This window comes from Erpetoichthys calabaricus, chromosome 1, assembly GCF_900747795.2.
Source record: "Erpetoichthys calabaricus chromosome 1, fErpCal1.3, whole genome shotgun sequence".
NCBI lineage: Eukaryota > Metazoa > Chordata > Cladistia > Polypteriformes > Polypteridae > Erpetoichthys > Erpetoichthys calabaricus.
In genome coordinates, this window is record NC_041394.2 from 228,302,480 (window position 1) to 228,324,851 (window position 22,372).

The 22,372-nt window shown below is 36.5% G+C and overlaps 1 protein-coding gene across 5 annotated transcripts in view; it reads left to right on the forward strand.

Moving 5' to 3' along the window:
- celsr1a (cadherin EGF LAG seven-pass G-type receptor 1a) overlaps positions 1 to 22,372 on the forward strand; it is a 238,322-nt gene that overhangs the window by 205,357 nt on the left and 10,593 nt on the right. For 3 of the 5 annotated variants that reach the window (XM_051934931.1, XM_028812158.2, XM_028812166.2), the window contains 8 exons: positions 2,210 to 2,410; positions 7,190 to 7,364; positions 9,912 to 10,024; positions 12,582 to 12,661; positions 12,820 to 12,946; positions 13,319 to 13,444; positions 14,541 to 14,677; positions 19,276 to 19,379. In XM_051934931.1, the coding sequence (XP_051790891.1) occupies positions 2,210 to 2,410; positions 7,190 to 7,364; positions 9,912 to 10,024; positions 12,582 to 12,661; positions 12,820 to 12,946; positions 13,319 to 13,444; positions 14,541 to 14,677; positions 19,276 to 19,379 (1,063 nt within the window). The remainder of the gene's footprint in view (positions 1 to 2,209; positions 2,411 to 7,189; positions 7,365 to 9,911; positions 10,025 to 12,581; positions 12,662 to 12,819; positions 12,947 to 13,318; positions 13,445 to 14,540; positions 14,678 to 19,275; positions 19,380 to 22,372) is intronic. The other 2 variants (XM_051934936.1, XM_028812174.2) reach the window with 1 other exon arrangement.

Below are 22,372 nucleotides of genomic sequence, written 5' to 3' on the forward strand. Positions count from 1 at the left end.
CTTAGTGACATACAATAAAGATTTTATTCTGGCCTTAATAGTTATAGTAAGTAATATGTCCATAAACTAGGAAGAATAATTAGATCAAAATAGCCATAACTACAGTGTCACTGCAGCACCCTGAGAGAGAGCGGAAGGGATATAAGGATTTATTAAAACCCAATCATAATAATTTCACTATTTAAAAGGGCAATATGAACTATAGCCTTAGATTTATATAAAAAAAAAAGTAGAAACCATTATCATTACTAAAAGACCACATAAAGTCATACTCAGTAGAGGATGGATCTTCACTTCAGCTTAAAACAATATTATGGTGTGACCTCAAAAATGACACCAAAACTGCAGACGTAGCAAATACTGCAGAAGCAGTAAAACATTTAATAAGACCTGGACAATCTACAAAACTAAAAAAAAAAAAAAATCTGAAAATTAAGTAAATGAAGTTCAGTGCAGGCACATGCAAGGAAACTAAATATGTATTATAAAAAAAGATAAGCATCACCTGTGTACAGGATGCAAACTAAATAAAAAGATTTTGAGATTTATATTGATGTGTTATCCAGGCAATGTGTACAAGCAATTAAAGTGTCCAATAAAATGTTATTTTGTGAAAACTGTTGAATACAAATTTGAAAATGTTAAGTCCTCAGATGTACTTTAGAAAGTCTGAGAATGTATGCAGTTCTGGTTAACCACCACATCAACAAAACAGTAGAACTAGTATGTGTGAAAGGAGAAGTACCAAATGAATCCCTAGTTTAAAAAATATGTCCTACTCTGAATGATAGGGTAAATTAACCAACATCTTCAGAATTCCCAGAGGTAATATTAAAGGTAATCCAGGAAAGGAAAATTCTTTGTGTTCAATAGTGAAACGTGTACTTTTGGACAGTAGTGAAAAATACATTCAAGACAGAAACCAGAAAGTACTTCTTCACACAAAGGGTCACAACATCTTGAAATAAACTATTGAATCATTTGTTATTTATAGTAAAAAAATATAGGTTGGTCACTTTTTAGCAAAAATACACACATTTTGCACATTAAGAGCATACGACTGGATAATTTAACATGTAGATTATGCAACACGAGTGAGATATTTTCCTTTGATGTATTTGATGGTGTTTTCTGTTAACCAGTATTGGTCACCAGAGGCTCCCATTATATAAGAACCAATGTTGTCTCCATTATCCATGACAACATGACATTAAACATTTGTCAGCCATTACTTCAAACCACATAGGAAAAGCAACACATTAGAAAATATTGTTTTGGGTTGGGTAGAGTATACAGTGATCCCCCGCCTAGCACGGAAGTTACGTTCCAGACTCATCAGCAATAGGTGAAAATCCGCAATATAGAAAGACCATATAAATAAACATTTTTTTATAGTTTAAGCCTTAAAATACACCCCCCCCCCCCCCCCCCCCCCCCACACACACACACTTCAAATACATGTAAACTTATTAAAACACACTTTGTAAACACATATGATATGTGGATGTCGGGCTAAGGATATGAGTAACATAATAATAATATAATAATAATAATGTAGTGTACCGTCAATTCATTCAAGCTGACATCCACGTAACGCTTTCCTTCCCTTCTTAGAAGATACAGGACGCTTGGGAGCCATTGTAGGGCTTAAAACAAAACAAAAAGTTTGTTCACAACAATCGGATCACAAGCAAGGTAAGCGATACGCAGAGAACTGAGATGCGTCGGGGACCCATGCTCGCTGTTCATGCAAGATTACACCACATTAGCAGCAGCCAATCAAAGCCCAAGAGAATGAAAATCCCGCTCTGATTGATTGAGTCTCCTCTTTCAGCCAATAACGGGCCTTGTAAGAAATCATCTGGGTACTGTAACGCAAAAGTCTATGTCTACCGTAGTGACTGCTGAAAACCGTATGCCTGGCTGCAAAGTACAGTACAGGTAGGATGTACTTATTGAATTTTTCAGCGATATAGCGGGGGTGCAATAGCTGAACCACAATACAGCGGGGGATCACTGTACCTTTAATTTTTTTTTTTCTGTCAAATCCATATATAATTATTTGTTTTTTTTATAGAAGATCATGTATTCCCAAATCAGCAAAATGTTATTATTTATTCGTTCACCTTGGATTTTAATATTTAGTATATATTTATTTAGAAAAATAAACATAGTGGTATTCATTCATCATTACTTCTTCTTTTCTCAGCATGGGGAGGTTCTTCCACTGAAGATTGTTACATATACTACAGTATCTATATCCTTGGTAGCATTGCTTGTGACATTTATTTTACTCATCATCATCAGGACTCTACGATCAAATCTTCATAGCATTCATAAGAACCTTGTAGCTGCTCTCTTCTTTTCTGAGCTTGTCTTCCTCATTGGAATAAATCAAACTGATAATCAGGTAAGGACCAGAACTGTATGAAACATATTTGCTCTGCTGTACATTTTATGTGAATGTCAGTAAGGTTTTTATGCACTTATAGTTCTCTAGAGAACTTACAGTAGAAATAACAAATGATGATCACGCTACCTGCAAGGCCCCATTTAAAACACCTAGTATTTGCTCTAGGGACTTCAGGGTAGAAGTTTCTTTAATTGTTTCTGCAGTCCCTGCACCTGTGAGCCATTATTTAGCATGATTAAGCGGTAGCTCAATTCTGTATGTTCTTTTGGAACAGTGTTTTCTCTGATCTTTAGAATCAGAAAATCGGAAAACTTTACTAATCCAGAGGGAAATTGTTTAATCTTGTTCATTCCCTAAAATGAGAGTCACAGCCAAATGCTTATTTGCTTAAATTTAACCATTCTGGGAAAGCATTCTAATGAATTTCTACTCGTGGAGGTGCCCTTGACTACTGATCTTTTAGAATACTTAGTACACACATGGCATGTGCATCCAGGTAGCCCCTGCTATATGACACTGGCATATGCAGGACCCCCTTTCTATCAGTGTGAAGTATTTGTCTCTCTTCCTCTCTGTTCTGGGGGATTTAGGTCATAATTCACTTGTCCTCTGTCAATCTGATAGTGTCTTTACACCAGGAACTTCTTGCCAGAAAAACATCCACTTACAATGTGAGTGGAACTAATGAATGTAATAGAAAAAGAAGGAATTGGCTCACAGATTACCATTTGTATCAGGTACACCAAGTTATTAGTTAATCATTACTCATTATTTAAAGATGATCAACTTTGTCTATGTTGGCCTTAATCATATGGATGAGTAGTAACACATAATACTTAAATTAAGAGAATTAAGCCCTCACAAGGGTTATCAATGTCTTTCAGATTACAAAGTGATTCAGAGGAATTTAGAATCAGTCAATTATCCTGCAGTATGAGATCTTTTCTACAAATATAGAAATGTAAAGATTTCTGCCTGTCAAGAAAGAGCAGGCTATTTAACTATATTCAGGATTTCAATTGTATTTGTTTTGAATATTAGCTGATCTGTATATTATTCATTCAGTTTGTATTGTATACTTCAGCTGACCTAGACATAACTTTTCCAATCTATAGTTGTTAACCCTTGAGAGTAAAAAAGGACTAGTTTTGAATAAACAAACACTTAAAATAAAAAGTCAGTGGAGTTAACATAATTTAAAGCAGCATTGACTAAGATGAAATTATAAATAATTTTATATATATATATATATATATATATATATATTATATATATACAGTGGAACCTCAGGTCACGAACGTCTCGGACCACGTACAAATCGGGTTACAACCAAAAAGTTCGCCAAACTTTTGCATCTGTTCACGACCACAAACTCGGGTGACAAACAAGCCAGTTCCCCTTCCAGTTCGTACATGCCGATAATTTCTGCATGTGTTCAGTCTCTCCCTGTGCATTCCCTGTGCAGCGAGCGAGAGAGAGAGAGCAGCTCTGCGAGCGAGCAAGAGAGAGAGAGGGCTGGCCGCATAAGACCAAGAAGGCAGTTAAAGAATGCACCGGGCTTGTTTTTAAAGACACTGATTCGAGCATTGTTTTAACCTCATTGTATTTAATGAAGACTTTTTTCTCTTGGATTTTAACCTCCACTTCACTTCTATTTACAGCGATCAGTTCGTAGCGTGCATTGTTGCAATGTTACTTTTCTCTGTTCAAGGTTTTCTCAGTGTTATTCAATGTTTTTACATTTAGTTTACTATTATGCTGTGCATTCTATGGTATTATTAACTATTTTTGTGCTTAAAAATCTTTAAAAAAAATATATTTACATACAGTTTGTAAGGTCTGGGACGGATTAATTGTATTTACATACAATCCTATGGGGGAAATTACTTTGGGTCACGACCAAATCGGGTTATGAGTTTTGGAACGAATTACGGTCGTGACCCGAGGTTCCACTGTATGTATATATATATATATATATATATATATATATATATATATATTTTAGTCACTAAAAGAATAAAACACTTTCATGACAAACAGACATGTTTTAGTACAATGGTGTCTTGACACCAAAGAAAAATTCACTGTGCTATTCAGAAAAAAATCTGAATATGTTACAATTGTACAGCTACATTTACCAAGTTAGAAACGTGTCAGATATTTAAAAAAAAATAACTTATGTATATAATGTGTATGTAGAATTTAGAATTTCACACTAAATATTTAGGTAAAGCTTTATTTGTCCCCAGCAGGAAATTTGATAGTGAGAGTGAGAGTGAGAGAGAGAGAATTAGACACGCTATAATCTGAATACAAACAAGAATGACTAAAAAGGAAGAAAATTTAAGAAGAATGAAAAATTTCTAATTTGGCAGTCACAGTCTCATTGAGGCATTATGCAGGTGTATTGCTATTGGTATAAAGGAATAATTTGTTGGCTGAAAGTACTCAGTGTTAGTGTGCCAGTACAGGCCTTAAAAACTAAAGGACTGACTCCATCTGGTCCTACAGCTTTTCCTGTGTGTAGCTTCCTCGGTTGTCAATCCTTACTTGGTCTTCAGTTATGGACAGCTCATACTGATGGTCATAACTGGACTCATCACTGGCCATTCCAGTTTACATAGTAGGAGTTGCTGATGTAATAGAGATGGTGTGGGGAGGCTGGTTGGAAGAAGGTGGCAGTGGGAGGGGAAAGATGTTAAAAACTTGGTTCAGGGCTTTAACTTTGTCCTCATCTCCTTCTAGCACCTGAGACCTGGATAGCTTGTGTCTAGTAATTATGCCCAGTCCTTTCCAGACATCCTTCATGTTATTCTGATTAAGTTTGTTTTCTATTTTATCTTTGTAAGCTTCCTTTCCTTCTCTCAGCTTTTTCTTCAGCACTTGCTGTGAGTTCTTCAGAGCCTCTTTGTCACCATATTTGAATGCTCTCTTTTTCTCATGGAGGAGATCATTTAGCTCCTTAGTAATCTAGGGCAGGTTGTTTGGAAAGCAACACACTGTCTTTGAGGGTACCACTGTGTCAGCACAAAGTTTTCACCATCAGACACATTTTTTTTTAACTGAATGACAAAGAAATGACAAAAACATTAGGAATAGTGTTCTGAAAGTCCTGTGAATGTAAAAAATCACTGATTTAAGGTCAGTTACTCTCTAAATAAAGCCATCCATTTTCTCAACCTATTTATCCTGTTGAGGGTCATGAATAACCGGTGCAAATCTAGGCAGGGCACCAGGCACTCACATACTCTTACTTATGCAAGGCCAGTAAACATTTGTTAACCATGAGTCAGCAGCACTAAGCACTGCTGCCCTGAATTGTTGCCACAAATAAAACCTTTTTTTATATAGTGTCTTTTAAAATCTGCACCAATTACTGTGTGAAATAGTGTCATTTTTTAATTTCCTAATGATTATTTTCATATAAGCAGAATGCCTATGATAAAAAATGCATAATTATACATAAAAATATATGCCTTTAGAAAATAGTGTACACAGGTAATTATAGCCAAAGAACTATAGCACTTATGATTACATAGACATACGATGGCTTTACAAAAAATGTGGAAGTAGGACACAGTTCTTCCAGAGTTTTGATAGTGTTTTGCACATCTAATAGGAATGCTGACAGATGTGTGAAAGAATAATATCTGCAGTATGAGATAATCTGTCAACATTTCTTCTTCAAAAATGGCAGCATCCCAAGGATTTGTTTCCATCTCAATGACTGCTTTGTTGACCGGCAGAATACTGGTTGGAGATTAAGTTGCTAACGTGCAAGAGTTGTGATATGAAAGGTTTCATTGGGGATAACTTTTCCCAAAGTAAACATGCTTGTACCATACAGCAGCTCCTTATATTTCAACACCTGATTAATCTTAAAGTGCTATCCAAGTGATCCTTCATGTCTACAGCATTGCTATGCTATGTTGGTTTTTACAGTGTTGGAACAAAGGTTATTTGGTCTCACTGTTTAGTCTTCGGGTGCTACACTGCAGCAGCACAAGAACAAATGTGTTTTTAACCATTACTTAGATGCTTATTTTATGATGGTAGATAATACTTTTATATTAAGATTCTTTTAAAGTTGATATGCTCTAGAATAATATGTTACTTTTGAAAGCCCCTTGGCTATCTGCATGTTACTGCTAGCTTTTTTTTAGCGTTTTTCTGGCAGCGTGCTTTCAGTATAAACCAAGTGTGAGTCATGTAAACGGAATAGAAATACATGTAAAGTATCACACTTCAGAAATAATTCATAGGTATTTGGCAATAAGCCTAGTAACTATTAGTCTTTGTCAGGCAACAATAAAATTTAGGGAGAGGTTGCAAATCCCTATACTTTAACAATTGTTATGTGAGATTAACAGTCCTACCTGATTTTATGTTTGTTTGTTTTTTCATTTATTAAAAAATACAGAAGACTTTGTTTCACCAGGAAACATGTGTCAACTGGCATTGCTGAATTCAGTGTACCTCAGGGTATTAATATATCTATGCCTACCTTCTAGTTTGCTTTGTACATCACCCAAAGAAAAAAAGAAAATGCCAAAAGTAATATTAATTTCAATATGGTCTAATATCGGACATTTTAATACTACTTAGTAGACTGCTAATGTTAAGTGCCTTTTCAAGTGCAGATGTATTTGTTTGGCTCATGTGTGGGTCGACTGTCTTTCCCTGTGTATCTTTAACATAGATTGTATCATTAAGCATGTGATCTAGCTTATTTTCATTACTCCTTGAACTCACACAGTTTCTTTCTGCATCCTATAGTTTGTATGCACAGTGATTGCTATCCTGCTTCACTATTTCTACATGTGCACATTTGCCTGGATGTTTGTAGAGGGTCTGCACATCTATCGCATGCTGACTGAAGTAAGGAATATCAACCATGGGCATATGAGGTTCTATTATGCCATTGGCTGGGGGATTCCTGCCATCATAACAGGTAATAGATACAATTGTATCAATGAGTAGTTTGAGCATTTATATAAAAAAATGCACAGTATTGTTTGGCTAACTTTGTGGTGCACTTGTATGTAAACATTCTCATGTTTCCTTCAGCTTTTCCCATGTCAACAGCACACAGTAAATATTTATTTATATTTCCTTTAACCTTATGAAAACATATCTGACTGCTTAAGGACTTTGATTTCTTTGCAGATTTCATTCTAGTCCAGCTTTGCTCCTGTCATAATATTTAAATATGTTTTATTGAGGGCCACTCACTCACACTTACACTGAACCAATTTAGAGTTGCTAATTAGCCTAACCTGTACTTGTTTGGGTCATGGGGGAAAACCAAACAACCTGGAGAAAAAAGATCTGTACAGACAGAGGGAACAAGTAGATTCTACACAAATAGTAATGGAGTATAGGATTCAAACTCAGAGCAATTTCATCCATGAGGGCAGTTGTGCAAACTGTAGCCACCCTTCAACAAAACAGCTGTGTGTAAAATTTAAAAACTAAGATTAAAAAGAATATTCACCTTTTATTTGTATAAAAAGTTAGTTTAAATATTTTGCAAAAGGTGTGCCTTTTTTACAATCTGTCTTATTAGCCATCCATTTAACAATTTTCTTAACATAAATCTATCCTTGCAACATCTGGCACAATGCAGGAAGCAGTTTTGGAGGGGACATCAGTCACAGGTTCAGGCTTTCAAAAAACTCAGGGCCAGTTTAGCATTACCGATTCCCCTTGCAGTCACATCTTTGGATGTGGGAGTGAAAGAGCAGTACCCAAAAAAAGTGGGTGCACAAGACATGTGCAGTTTTCACACAGTTAGCAACTAGACCAGGATATATACCCAATTCCCTTGGGCTATGACACTCCAATATTAGTTTAATTTGTTTGATCTAGCACATTTTATACCGTATTTATAAAGCAGCTAAATACAGCACAATAATTCTTTGCCATTCATATCCAAAGAAAATCAGAAAACAAGTGTTTTTTGGAATTTGTAATGAAGTGGCCATGTGGCAAAAGGGGATGCATCGTATTAGTTCAGCAGTGCTTTTAATTGTTTCTGTTTTCTGTATATGAAGCTTAAATTCAGGGTGGTAGGTTAGGTATCCTTCAAATTCTTAACTCAATTAAATCCAGTGACAGACAGTTATAATTACGTTAATGTTTTTTATAGGGCACCTGTTTGATTAAAAAATGTATAAACAATTAATTGCCTGGTTATTTTATTTTGTTTTTGATTTAAATTAATGGCATATTAATTAGAATTGTATGTATCTCCTTCAAGCATATTAATATTTTTGTATGAAGCAAAAATAATTCTGTGATTAATTTCTAGTACAAAATAGTTTTAAGAGTCACTTGCCTGTGCATACTGAATTATTCCATTTAGTTTATTGAACAGTTTTGTGTAAAATAAACAATTGAATAAGCAGTGAAACACTAATCGGTCAACAGCACAATTTTTTTTATTTTGAACCAATCACAATGCAAATTAGGCTAGCACTTTCATTGGTTTTGTCAATAATATGAAGATGAGAAGTAAGACAATTACTGATTTTCTAGTTAATCAGTTCGTTGTTTAAACGGACCAGTTTATTTATACTGGTTGTTCAAGGGATGCTTTTTTATTAACAACATATCCAGATACAGAAAAAAATGTTTACATGGGGACTATGCTGGGAAATGTTACTTGTAAAATTAACTTCGCTACATTATTTATTACTTAAAAGACGCAATTAAAACATGTTATATAGCTACTTATTATAAAATGCAATGCATCACAAATAGTAGATTACTTTTATGTTACTTCTCTTTCTAGCAGAGATATGAAACCCATTCTTGTAATCAAAATATATCTGTAGAGAAAAAATATTGCAATAGTCATTGTTACTCTACTCCAGATCAAGATGACAACATAAAGCAGGATTCAGTGCTATTTATTCTGTTATGTGGCTGTAGTGTTTCTTATTTTAAGCCTTCATTACTTCTTTGGGTGTCAGATCAAGCATTGGGTACATTACAACATAAACTCCAGTAAAGTTTATTTTAAATTTAAATGTTGTGGTCAACTACTTCTCAACTAAGAAAATATGTTGATGTGCTGTGAAGTAAATAACATCCATACTTATTATTGCTTATTATTTAAAGTAGTTGCTTTATTTGCTTGTATTTATTTTTTCATGTGAAATAATACCTTTTTGCACAAAATGGGGGAAAAAAGTGTACAGAACCAAACACCCAAGTGCATACACTAATTTGGCGATATTTTTTTTGCAACTTCTCAAATTCAATATGTAATAAATGTATGGTGTCTTTTTTATACTTAGAAGCTGAGCTGAATGCAAATGTGTCTTTTTAAATAAGCAATACAATTACAAATGTAAAGGAATCTGAATATATAGGTAACTGTAAATTTTGCTCTATGCTGCACATTCCAAAAACAATTAACAGTTAATGTCCCAAATGAGTGCCACTTTAAGTTCTTTTTATTTCATAAATAGAATATTTTTTGTCCTTTTAACAGGTCTTGCTGTGGGATTGGACCCTCAGGGTTATGGAAATCCAGACTTTTGCTGGCTCTCTGTTCATGATACATTGATATGGAGCTTTGCTGGTCCAATTTCTCTTGTAGTGCTTGTAAGTAGTTTGCCCTCCACCCATACACATCAGATTTATGTTTGAGTAGAACTATATAAGCATGCCTGAACATAACAGTTCATTATAATGATGAAGAATATACAGTGAAAAACAGATGCTTGCCATGTTCTTCTTTATTGATTGTACCTTTCATTATGAAACTTTCTGCAAGGAAAGGGAGCCTCTGCTCAAGGAGTGAATCCAGTAGCAGCATGCAACAATGTGTTGCTATCTAGATATTTCTTGTTCTTTCTACATATTCACATTGCTACATTTAATGTATTTGCATACATGTACAACAGAACTTACCAGCTTCTTAATCTTACATTACTGTTATTTAAGATTTGTTATCTGCTTTAATTTTGCATACACATGCAACATTTGGTTTTTTACTACAGCCATTTTTTAACGTTTAATACAACTCCAATTTGATTGATAGATAGATAGATAGATAGATAGATAGATAGATAGATAGATAGATAGATAGATAGATAGATAGATAGATAGATAGATAGATAGATAGATACTATACAACCATAATTTAACATTTTCATGTTTAACATTTTCTCACATTTTACATTTTTGAATGGTGGTGAATGCTGTTTTTTCAAAAGTAATATTTATTTTTGTAAAAAGTAATATTTGTGTTATGCTTAGAATTTTATTATTGAATGCTACATTTTTAATTTCTCAACTAATCCAGCATTTAACAATTTAATATTAAAACATTTTAAAGTGGTTCGTACTGTGTGTAAACAAAATATAGTTTATATAGCTGGCAAGACAAGGTGCATATTTTCATTGTTCTATTAATTGAAATTAATAATTTCAATTATAATATCAAAGGTAATAATTGTCATAATTGTGCACCCCTAGGTCTTAAGATACATAACTGATGATTCTTGTCTGTTTTCGTGGCTTGCCTTGTACACTTGTCCACCTACAAATAGCACCAAAAAATACTCTCCCTCATGTTCCTTACCTTTCCTGGCAGCTTTTCTTCTTCCTAATGAATCCTTCTTTTGAATTATTTCCCAAGTTTAAGTCCAGTAATGAGATAGAGTACTTAAGCCCTGACAAGGTACTACTTCTAGAGTTATCACTGAAACCACTTCCAATGTCAGGAATGCTCTTTGGAACTCCTCCTCAGTCCTTCCTCATAGAGCTCCACCAAACAACCCCAGGTTTCCATAAAGTACTCAACCCCAGTACTATACTATCGAAAGGGCCAGACAACCCACAGGTACCCTTCCCTTTATTATGCATAGCATAGGGTCATATGTAATATAATGTGCCTCCCTTGTGCCACCTATCAAATAGAGAGACTCCTGAAACATTATTCATCATCTCTCACTGACCTGCACTTTATTTGTCCTTGGGGGTATTACTTTGAAGGCATTCCCTACAAACATATACTCTACTAGCCAAGGAGTACTCATTTTCACAGCAATATGCTGCCTTGCACTGGTTCTCATCTGGTACAACTTCACATATATACTGTATGGGTTGTGACTAAAATGAGAAACCCTGATTTGGATATATAGAAGTTAACAATCAAGATTTCAGTCAATTTATACACATTTATAGTATATGTTCATAGGCAACATCTATAGGTGGGCATGAGGGAAACTGCCCCCAGTCATAAAGTATCCGGGTGCACTTCTACAGTAAATTCACATATATACTGCCAACAGGTAGCTTGCAGAATGTCCGTGAATTTGTCAGATCATGATAAGTTTTCGAAGATGCTATGAGTAGAAACATTACTCCCAGATCTGTACAAGGAAAGCTAAGGACATAAAAGAGCCAGCAGACTCTCAAAAAAAAAAGTGCACTTGATTTGCAAAATTTCATAAAACATGTAGCAATTAGTGTGTATTGGCAAGCTTTCTTTTTTTCTCTAAAAACATCAAATCTCTGTCAAATGGGTGGAAAAAACAGCACCTTTGGCCAACAGCGTAGCTAGACCAATAATTGGTAGCTCTTCATATATGCTGCCAACAGGTAGCTTGCAGAGATGATAATAACATTAACTTTTACTTAAACCATGCAGGCCCATAAACATTTAAATTAAATGTAGCTTCCTGAAACAACTGAACATCCTAGTATAATTACAAAATTAATTGAAATTAGATTAGATTAAATTAATCTCATTAATTCCAAAGGGAAATTTAGATGTTTACAACAGCAGAAACACAAAAAAATAAAGATACAAATAATACAATCAATCAATAAATAAACCAAAATATAAGTAAATATTTAGACATGATTACTGTTTACTGTATCCTCACCAATATCTACAAGTAACACAATCACAAAATCACCATCCAATCAATGCATGACATCAGACAGTTTTTCCAATGAGAGACCAACTATGGATAACTTTTTTTAACATGCCAAGAGAAAATGTGAACAGTGTAATCAGTCATTATTATTTGTATCATTAGATTATTATTTATGTGTTAGCCTATCATTTTTTGTCCCCCAATGTTTAGGTCAAGTCAGCAACCATATATATGCTTATGACTCTGTTATTACCTTTTTACCCTCCCTTCAGACAAACATAGTCATATTTGTGTTGGCTGCAAAAGCCTCTTGTGGAAGAAAGCAGAGGTCACGAGAAAAGACTGGGGTCATGTAAGTACCTCAAAATAACTCTTTAAATCACTTTTTCTTTTGCATTTACTGCTTGTCTAGTAGTTGATTATTTGATAAAGAGATGCCACTAATGTAGTCTGAGTGCTTCTCTGGCCACCTTTCTGACACTTGCATATTATGTTTTACCTTTCTTTCAGCTCTGGCCTGCGCACTGCTTTCCTGTTGCTGCTACTGATCAGCGCAACTTGGCTGCTTGGGTTAATGGCAGTTAACAGTGATGTGATGACTTTTCACTACCTCTTTGCAATTTTCAGCTGTTTGCAGGTACTACTAGTAAAGAACACTAAAATCATCAAAGTTTTGAATGATTGTCAACAGCTTTTGCTTGTGAAGTGTGGAAAATACATAATTTGAATGTAAAAATGGCTTTTTTACACAATAATGCGTAACATAACGTCAAAAAACAGGACCATGAAAAACACCTTTTGGTTATTTTTACCTTTTTAATCAGGATAAAATTGGAAATGAATCTAATGCATTTTAATGGTATCATTAAATTATATTTTTCTGGAATTATACGGTTTGTATAACGTAAAGAAATCAATCATTATGTTGATATTAGAGGAACAATCTTTCATAAATATCTTTTAATTCTCTTAAATATTAAACTAGTTTAATACTAGCATTCCATTTCAGGGAATATTCATCTTCTTCTTCCACTGTATATTTAATAAAGAAGTTCGAAAGCACTTAAAGAATACACTAACAGGAAAGAAACCTCAGGTGGATGAATCTTCAACTACACGCACCTCACTATTAACTGTAAGTAAATCACAGTATGCTTGTATGTTATAGCAAAATAAACTTGCCGTGGTATACCTGTACTGAAAATGCATTGAAAAACTCAACTTTTTAAACAATACAGTACCAGCACTTTGGTACTTTCAACACTATTTCAGTTTAAAAGACCTTATGCTCATCACTATGTTCTTCTCTTTGATGTACTGGAAACTTCACTGGAGAAACCCCACCACCACCCCTGATCTGTGACACAAAGGAAACTCAATGGCACACATCCCCACCCCCCTTTGACGCAATAGAAAATTCTAAAGGGGAACAGTGGAGTGTGGCAAGGCAGGGTGGTGCGCAATTATGCAGTGCACCGCGAAGGCTGGAGTGACACAGGAGGCTGAGAATTGGGTTATCCTTTATTTGCTTCAGTTCTTTTTCAGTACTGGTGCTGAGGTCCAAAAACTGGTATTGGTACAGAGGTCAAAATTTTAATAATGATCCAACACTGTTTTCCAAGTTACTGCAGTTACCTGCCGTTACCTGCATTTCTGGAGTATTAATAAATTCTATAAGAAAAGTCTAGCTTTTTTGAGTAAGTTTTAACTTTCTGCTGATAATTAGGTTTTGTGGTCATCTTGATTGACTTGCATATCTAAAGTGACACTTCCTGCCATATAAGCATTTAGTAAAGTTGTTATAATTTGATATGCTTTAAGAATAAAGGATATTGTTGTTCTAAGAATTACTTTTGTCTATGAAATAAATGTATGAAGTGTAGTGTAAGTTGGATGAAGACAAATAAACAGTAAAGAATGTTTATTTTATATCACCACTTCAGGTGTCATTTAGTTATCAGCTTATCAAAATATTATCAAATTCAACCTACTTTTAAGTATGTAAATTATATCATATCAAAAATTAATTTTCTGTTTACAATTAGCATGATTTTTTGTTTTGTTAACCCATCTTAACAATTTTTGACATAGAATTACATTTGTTTCTTAGTGAATATACAGTATTTGAAAATATTTACATTTCCTCATTAGATAAATTTGCTCTCAAGTAATGAATCAACTTCATGTATGTTCATTGCCTGGCATTCTCTTACCATGCATGTTTATTTCAGCGCTCCTTGAACTGCAACAACACATACACCGATGAACCAAATATGTATCGAACTGCCATCGGAGAATCCACTGCTTCCCTTGACAGCACTGTCAGGTCAGCCAAGAGCCACAGTACCTATCTTGCTTACATGCTCAGGTAATCAGGTGATGGATGCTAAGGCACTGGCTTTTCTGTTAGTTTTTAGTAACTAATCTAATCTCACAGCTAACCACAGATTATTTTTCTCTCTCTTGCTTCAGATTCCTTTACAATTAAATATTTACAACTGATTACATTTTTCTTGTAAATTGGATTTTACAGCTTTACAAACACATGCATGTAAATATCTGTATATGTATATACAGTATAATCTGTGTGTGTGTATGTATATATATATATATATATATATATATATATATACAGTGCATCCGGAAAGTATTCACAGCGCATCACTTTTTCCACATTTTGTTACGTTACAGCCTTATTCCAAAATGGATTAAATTCATTTTTTTCCTCAGCATTCTACACACAACACCCCATAATGACAACATGAAAAACGTTTACTTTTAAACTTTTAAAAATAAAAAAACTGAGAAATCACATGTACATAAGTATTCACAGCCTTTGCTCAATACTTTGTTGATGCACCTTTGGCAGCAATTACTGCCTCAAGTCTTTTTGAATATGATGACACAAGCTTGGCACACCTATCCTTGGCCAGTTTCGCCCATTCCTCTTTGCAGCACCTCTCAAGCTCCATCAGGTTGGATGGGAAGTGTCGGTGCACAGCCATTTTAAGATCTCTCCAGAGATGTTCAATCGGATTCAAGTCTGGGCACTGGCTGGGCCACTCAAGGACATTCACAGAGTTGTCCTGAAGCCACTCCTTTGATATCTTGGCTGTGTGCTTAGGGTCGTTGTCCTGCTGAAAGATGAACCGACGCCCCAGTCTGAGGTCAAGAGCGCTCTGGTGCAGGTTTTCATCCAGGATGTCTCTGTACATTGCTGCAGTCATCTTTCCCTTCATCCTGACTAGTCTCCCAGTCCCTGCCGCTGAAAAACATCCCCACAGCATGATGCTGCCACCACCATGCTTCACTGTAGGGATGGTATTGGCCTGGTGATGAGCGGTGCCTGGTTTCCTCCAAACGTGACGCCTAGCATTCACACCAACGAGTTCAATCTTTGTCTCATCAGACCAGAGAATTTTCTTTCTCATGGTCTGAGAGTCCTTCAGGTGCCTTTTGGCAAACTCCAGGCGGGCTGCCATGTGCCTTTTACTAAGGAGTGGCTTTTGTCTGGCCACTCTACCATACAGGCCCGATTGGTGGATTGCTGCAGAGATGGTTGTCCTTCTGGAAGGTTTTCCTCTCTCCACAGAGGACCTCTGGAGCTCTGACAGAGTGACCATCGGGTTCTTGATCACCTCCCTGACTAAGGCCCTTCTCCCCCAATCGCTCAGTTTAGATGGCCGGCCAGCTCTAGGAAGAGTCCTGGTGGTTTCGAACTTCTTCCACTCACGGATGATGGAGGCCACTGTGCTCATTGGGACCTTCAAAGCAGCAGAAATTTCTCTGTAACCTTCCCCAGATTTGTGCCTCGAGACAGTCCTGTCTCGGAGGTCTACAGACAATTCCTTTGACTTCATGCTTGGTTTGTGCTCTTGACATGAACTGTCAACTGTGGGACCTTATATAGACAGGTGTGTGCCTTTCCAAATCATGTCCAGTCAACTGAATTTACCACAGGTGGACTCCAATTAAGCTGCAGAAACATCTCAAGGATGATCAGGGGAAACAGGAGGCACCTGAGCTCAATTTTGAGCTTCATGGCAAAGGCTGTGAATACTTATGTACATGTGCTTTCTCAATTTTTTTATTTTTAATAAATTTGCAAAAACCTCCAGTAAACTTTTTTCACGTTGACATTATGGGGTGTTGTGTGTAGAATTCTGAGGAAAAAAATGAATTTAATCCATTGTGGAATAAGGCTCTAACATAATAAAATGTGGAAACAGTGATGCGCTGTGAATACTTTCCGGATGCACTGTATATTATATATATATATATATATATAAACACATACACACACACAGATATATATGTGTGTGTATGTGCAAGTGTATGTGTGTGTGTCTCTATAAAATATATATATATTATATATACACAGTAAGTATAATATATATATATATATATATGCATGCCATTGATAACTGCATATTTAAATAATATTGGTTTTATACTGTATGTATGGGCATGGAGAAATTAAACACTGATCACTGGCTGCCTTAACATCAACATTAAAACTGTTTTAATGTCTATATATGAACCAAGTTAGTGTTAATGCATAGAAACGAAAACAAATATTTTATCCCAGAAATAAATAATCCTATGTCTTTTGAAGGATTGCTATCAGATTTTCTTGAGAGAGGTTGATCATACTATTCTTACATTAAATAATACTGCTCAAAAAAATTAAAGAAACACTTTTTAATCAGAGTATAGCATCAAGTCAGTGAAACTTCTGGGATATTGATCTGGTCATTTAAGTAGCAGAGGAGGTTGTTAATTAGTTTCAGGTATTAATGAAATTAACAGCAGGTGCACTAGAGGGGCAACAATGAGATGACCCCCAAAACAGGAATGGTTTAACAGGTGGAGGTCATTGGCATTTTTCCCTCCTCATCTTTTCTGACTGTTTTGTCACTGGTTTTGCATTTGGCTATGGTCAGGGTCACTACTGGTAGCATGAGGTAATACCTGGACTATACAGAACTTCTCCAGGATGGCACATCAATACGTGCCATTGCCAGAAGTTTTGCTGTGTCTCCCAGCACAGTCTCAAGGGCATGTAGGAGATTCTAGGAGTCAGACAGTTACTCTAGGAGAGCTGGACAGGGCTGTAGAAGCTCCTTAACCCATCAGCAGGACTGGTATCTGCTCCTTTGGTCAAGGAGGAACAGGATGAGCACTGCCAGAGCCCTACAAAATGACCTCAAGGAGGACACTGGTGTGAATGTCTCTGACCAAACAATTATAAACAGACTTCGTGAGGGTGGCCTGTGGGCCCTGTGCTCACTGCCTGGCACCGTGGAGCTCGACTGGCATTTGCCATAGAATACCAGAATTGACAGATCCACCACTGGCGCCTTGTGCTTTTCACAGATGAGAGCACGTTCAGCCGGAGCACGTGACAGATGTGAAAGGGTCTGGAGTAGCCGTCGAGAACGTTATTCTGCCTGTAACATCGTTCAGCATAACCGATTTGGTGGTGGATCAGTGATGGTCTGGGGAGGCATATCCATTGAGGGATGCACAGACCTCTACAGGCTACACCTTGACTGCCATTAGATAGATAGATAGATAGATAGATAGATAGATAGATAGATAGATAGATAGATAGATAGATAGATAGATAGATAGATAGATAGATAGATAGATAGATAGATAGATAGATAGATAGATAGATAGATACTTTATTAATCCCGATATTAGGTGTCAGGATAAAATCCTTGGACCCATTGTCAGACCCTATGCTGGTGCAGTGGGTCCTGGGTTCCTCCTGGTGCACGACAATGCCCGGCCTCATGTGGTTTGAGTATGCAGACAGTTCCTGGAGGATGAAGGTATTTATACCATTGACTGGCCCCCATGCTCACCTGACCTAAATCCAATAGGACACTTCTGGGACATTATGTTTTGCTCCATCCGACGCCACCAGGTTGCACCTTAGACTGTCCAGGAGCTCAGTGATGCCCTGGTCGAGATCTGGGAGTAGATCCCCAAGACACCATTTGTCATCTTATTAGGAGCGTGCCCCGACATTGTCAGACATGCATACAAGCATGTGGGGGCCATACAAACTACTGAGTACGATTTTGAGTTGCTGCATTGAAATTTCGGCAAAATGGACTATCCTGCCGCATTATTTTTTCACTTTGATTTTCGCTGTGTCTTTGAAGTAAGCCCTCTGTAGGTTGATAGTTTTCATTTCCATCCAACGATGTGGCATCCTTTCATTCCTAACACATTACCCAGTCAGTATAGAAATCCAGTATGACTTTTTTCCCATTGAGATCTGATGTGTTTTCAAAGTGTTCCTTTAATTTTTTGAGCAGTTTATTTCAGACTTAAGAGAATTGAAACCTTTTATGTCAAGGCTGACCTGAAGATTAAAGATTAGACTATAACAAACAACATAACCTCAAATTTTAGTATTAATTGCTTATACTGGAACTAAATTATTAAGCAGTCCTGCTAACTAAAACTAAAGTGAGGATAATATTTTTACTTTTTCCACATATCATATCTGGAAGAATTATTATTTTCATGAAAAACTGATATCCAGTTTCCATCTCCAGAACATGTTTTGAGTATTTTTGGAAAGGTGTGCTTGTAGTAAAATTTTTGTGGACACCATAACTCAAGAACAAATTAACTTAATTTTTATAAAATTTTGTTAAAAACAACAGCCAAATCACAGCTAAAAAGTGCACAAAATTTGGCATACACATTCATTGATCATTATAAGGTTTAAGCATTTGATTATTCTAGGCTTTTGAGCCTACTTAATGAGTCTTAACTGCAAAAGTAAAGTTTAGTTTCTGCTTTCTCTTTGCATTTCTGGGCTAAAATAAGGGCAGTCTTAACAGATTCCCTAATGACAGCAAAGTGTGTTTTGGAAAGCAAAATGTATGTTACAGTTGAAATATTGTTGTGTGGAATGTTTTATGCATTAATCATGCTATTTTTTAGGGATGACTCTGCTCAAAAACCTAGTGTTTCATCCAGTACAGCAAGAGTGGGGCACACAGAAGGAGACTCTTCTATATTCCACCGCAATGCAACTAAAGCTAATGGTAGTTACTGCTGCTTAATTTCAGTTTTTTCTCTGTTTAGCTGTATTATACAGAACATTTCAGCTCCTACTTACAATATCAGAACTAAAATATGCCTTTATTAACAATAATACAGTACATAGGTACAGCTCACCATAGGAGATACTGACACACACACACCTATACACATTCATACCAATCTAATTTATAGTCACCAATCAGCCTAAACAGCACGTCATTGAGATGACGGACAAAAACTTGAGCTTTGCTCCCACTTCTATGTCATATCTTTATTATGTTTATGTGTACTTTAGTTCTCTTCATCTATAGTCAAAAGCAAAGTTATGCTCGGATATGTATGGGCCTTTATTTTAATAAACTATGTAATCTGTAGTAAATCAGTATTATTTGTTAGTTTGCATGAGTAAAAAAGTAAGTTTAATTTGGCAAAGATTTATTCCATACTGCACTGGAATTTTCACATTATATTTGCAATAACAAGCCTACTGCAGTTGTTTGCTTTATTAATGCCACATCAAGTTCCTTTATAATTGAAAAAGGTCCATTGTATTTCACATGGCAGCAGCTGGTGTGCAAGTCAGTAGACTGCCAAAAACTTGCTGAATTGACCCAGGTCAATATAAATGCCCAGTCAGCTCTGTGTCAACTGATAATTATGTATGTGTGTGGTCCTGTTCTTCTTTTTTATGTATGAAGTATTAACACATATACTTTTTCAATTTGCCATTGGTTTTGCAAGACTTGTTTCTACTGCCTTGTACATAATTTTCAGAATCCTCACACTCTCTATTTTGACCTACCATGTGTTAACACTGTAAATTTGTCATGAGAAGAATACAGGAAAATGTGGTGGCTGAATCTGTTAAATACAAAGATGCTATCTTTAAACAAGAGCTAGGAGTTTTTAAACTGTGCAGTTTTACTTTGTGTAAAAATATTTAACTTGTGTATCTGAATTTAAGTCCTTCTTGCAATATCTTCATTATGACACATTCAAATGTTTAAAAAAACTCCCTGAGTAGATAAATATCCACTAAAAAGAAATCTTTTAATTCTTCTTCTTCATCAAGGTGCTCCCGTTAGGGGGTCGCAACAGTAGATCATATGTTTCCATGTCTTCCTATCCACTGCATCTTGCTCTGTCACACCCACCACCTACATGTCCTGTCTCACCACACCCATAAACTCCCTCTTGGGTCTTTCTTTTACTCATGCCTAGCAGCTCCATCCCTAGCATCCTTCTCCCAATATACCCAGCATCTCTCCTCTGCACATGTGGGGAACCAATGCAATCTTGCCTCTCTGGCTTTGTCTCCAACCCATCCAATCTGAGATGACCCTTTAATGTACTCATTCCTTATCCTATCCATCCTTGTCAAACCCAATGCAAATCTTAACATCTTTAACTCTGCAAACTCCAGCTCTGTCTCCTGTCTTTTTGTCAGTGACACATTCTCCAACCCATATAACATAGCTGGCCTCACTACCATCTTATAGACCTTCCCTTTCACTCTTGCTGGTACCTATCTGTCACAAATCATGTATGACACTCTTCTCAACCCATTGCACCCTGCCTGTACTCTCTTCTTCATTCCCCGTTACTCTGTACTATTGATCCCAACTTTTTAAATTCATTCACCTTCTCCAACTGTACTACCTGCATCCTCACCATTCCTCTGACCTCCCATTCATTCACACACATTCTGTATTCTGTCCTGGTCCTACCTTCATTCCTCTCCTCTCTAGAGCATATCTCCACCTCTCCTGGGTCTCCTCAACCTACTCTATACTCTTGTTACATATCACAATGTCATCAGCAAACATCATAGTCCATGGGGAATCCTGTCTAATCTCCTCTGTCAACCTGTCCATCACCATTGCAAATAAGAAAGGGCTCAGAGCCGATCCCTGATGTAATCCCACCTCCACCTTGAATGCATCTGTCATTCCTACCACAGACCTCATGTAATACATAATCTGTACCACTCCGATTTATTTATTGATTGACTGTACCATTCTTACATACTTCTCTGCCAATCTCGAACTCCTCATACAACACCACAACTCTCTAGGCACCATATCATATGTTTTCTCCAGGTCCACAAAGACACAACTCCTTTTGGTCTTCTCTATACTGCTCCATCAACATCCTCAGAGCAAACATCACATCTGTAGTGCTCTTTCCTGGTATGAAACCATACTGTTGCTCACACATCATCACCTCCCTTCTTAACATAGCTTCCACTACTCTTTCCCATAACTTGATGCTGTGTCGGATCAATTTTATCCTACTGTAGTTACTACAGTTCTGCAAATCACTCTTTTTCTTAAAAATCGGTACCAGTACACTTATCCACTCCTCAGGCATCTTCTCACTTTCCAAGATTGCATTAAACACTCTTGTTAAAAACTGCACTGCCATCGCTCCTAAACACCTCTGTGCTTTCACGGGTATGTCATCTGGACTAACATCCTTCCCATTCTTCATCCTCTTCATAGCTGTCCTTATTTCCTCCTTTATAATTCATTGCACTTCCAGGTTCACTATCCCCACATCATCCAACCTTCTGTCTCTCTCTCGTTCTCTTCATTTGTCAACCTCCCAAAGTACTCTTTCCATCTGCTCAACACACTCTCCTCACTTGTGAGTGCATTTCCATCATTATCCTTTATCACCCTAAAGTGTTGCTCATCTATCCCAGATCAGTCCTTCTGTCCAGCCAATCAGCATAGGTCCTTTTCTTCCTTCAACCTCTCATACAACTCATACTCCTTTTCTTTAGCCTGCACCACCTCTCCCTCTTCACTTTATGCCTTATCTACCCTGTACTCCTGTCTACTTTCTTCATCTATCCGACTATCCCACTTCTTCGTCACCAACCTCTTCCTCTATATACTTTCCTGTACTCCCTCATTCCACCACCAGGTTTCTTTGTCCTCCTTCCTCTGCCCAGATGTCACACCAAGCACCCTTCTACCTGGTAACTCTTCAC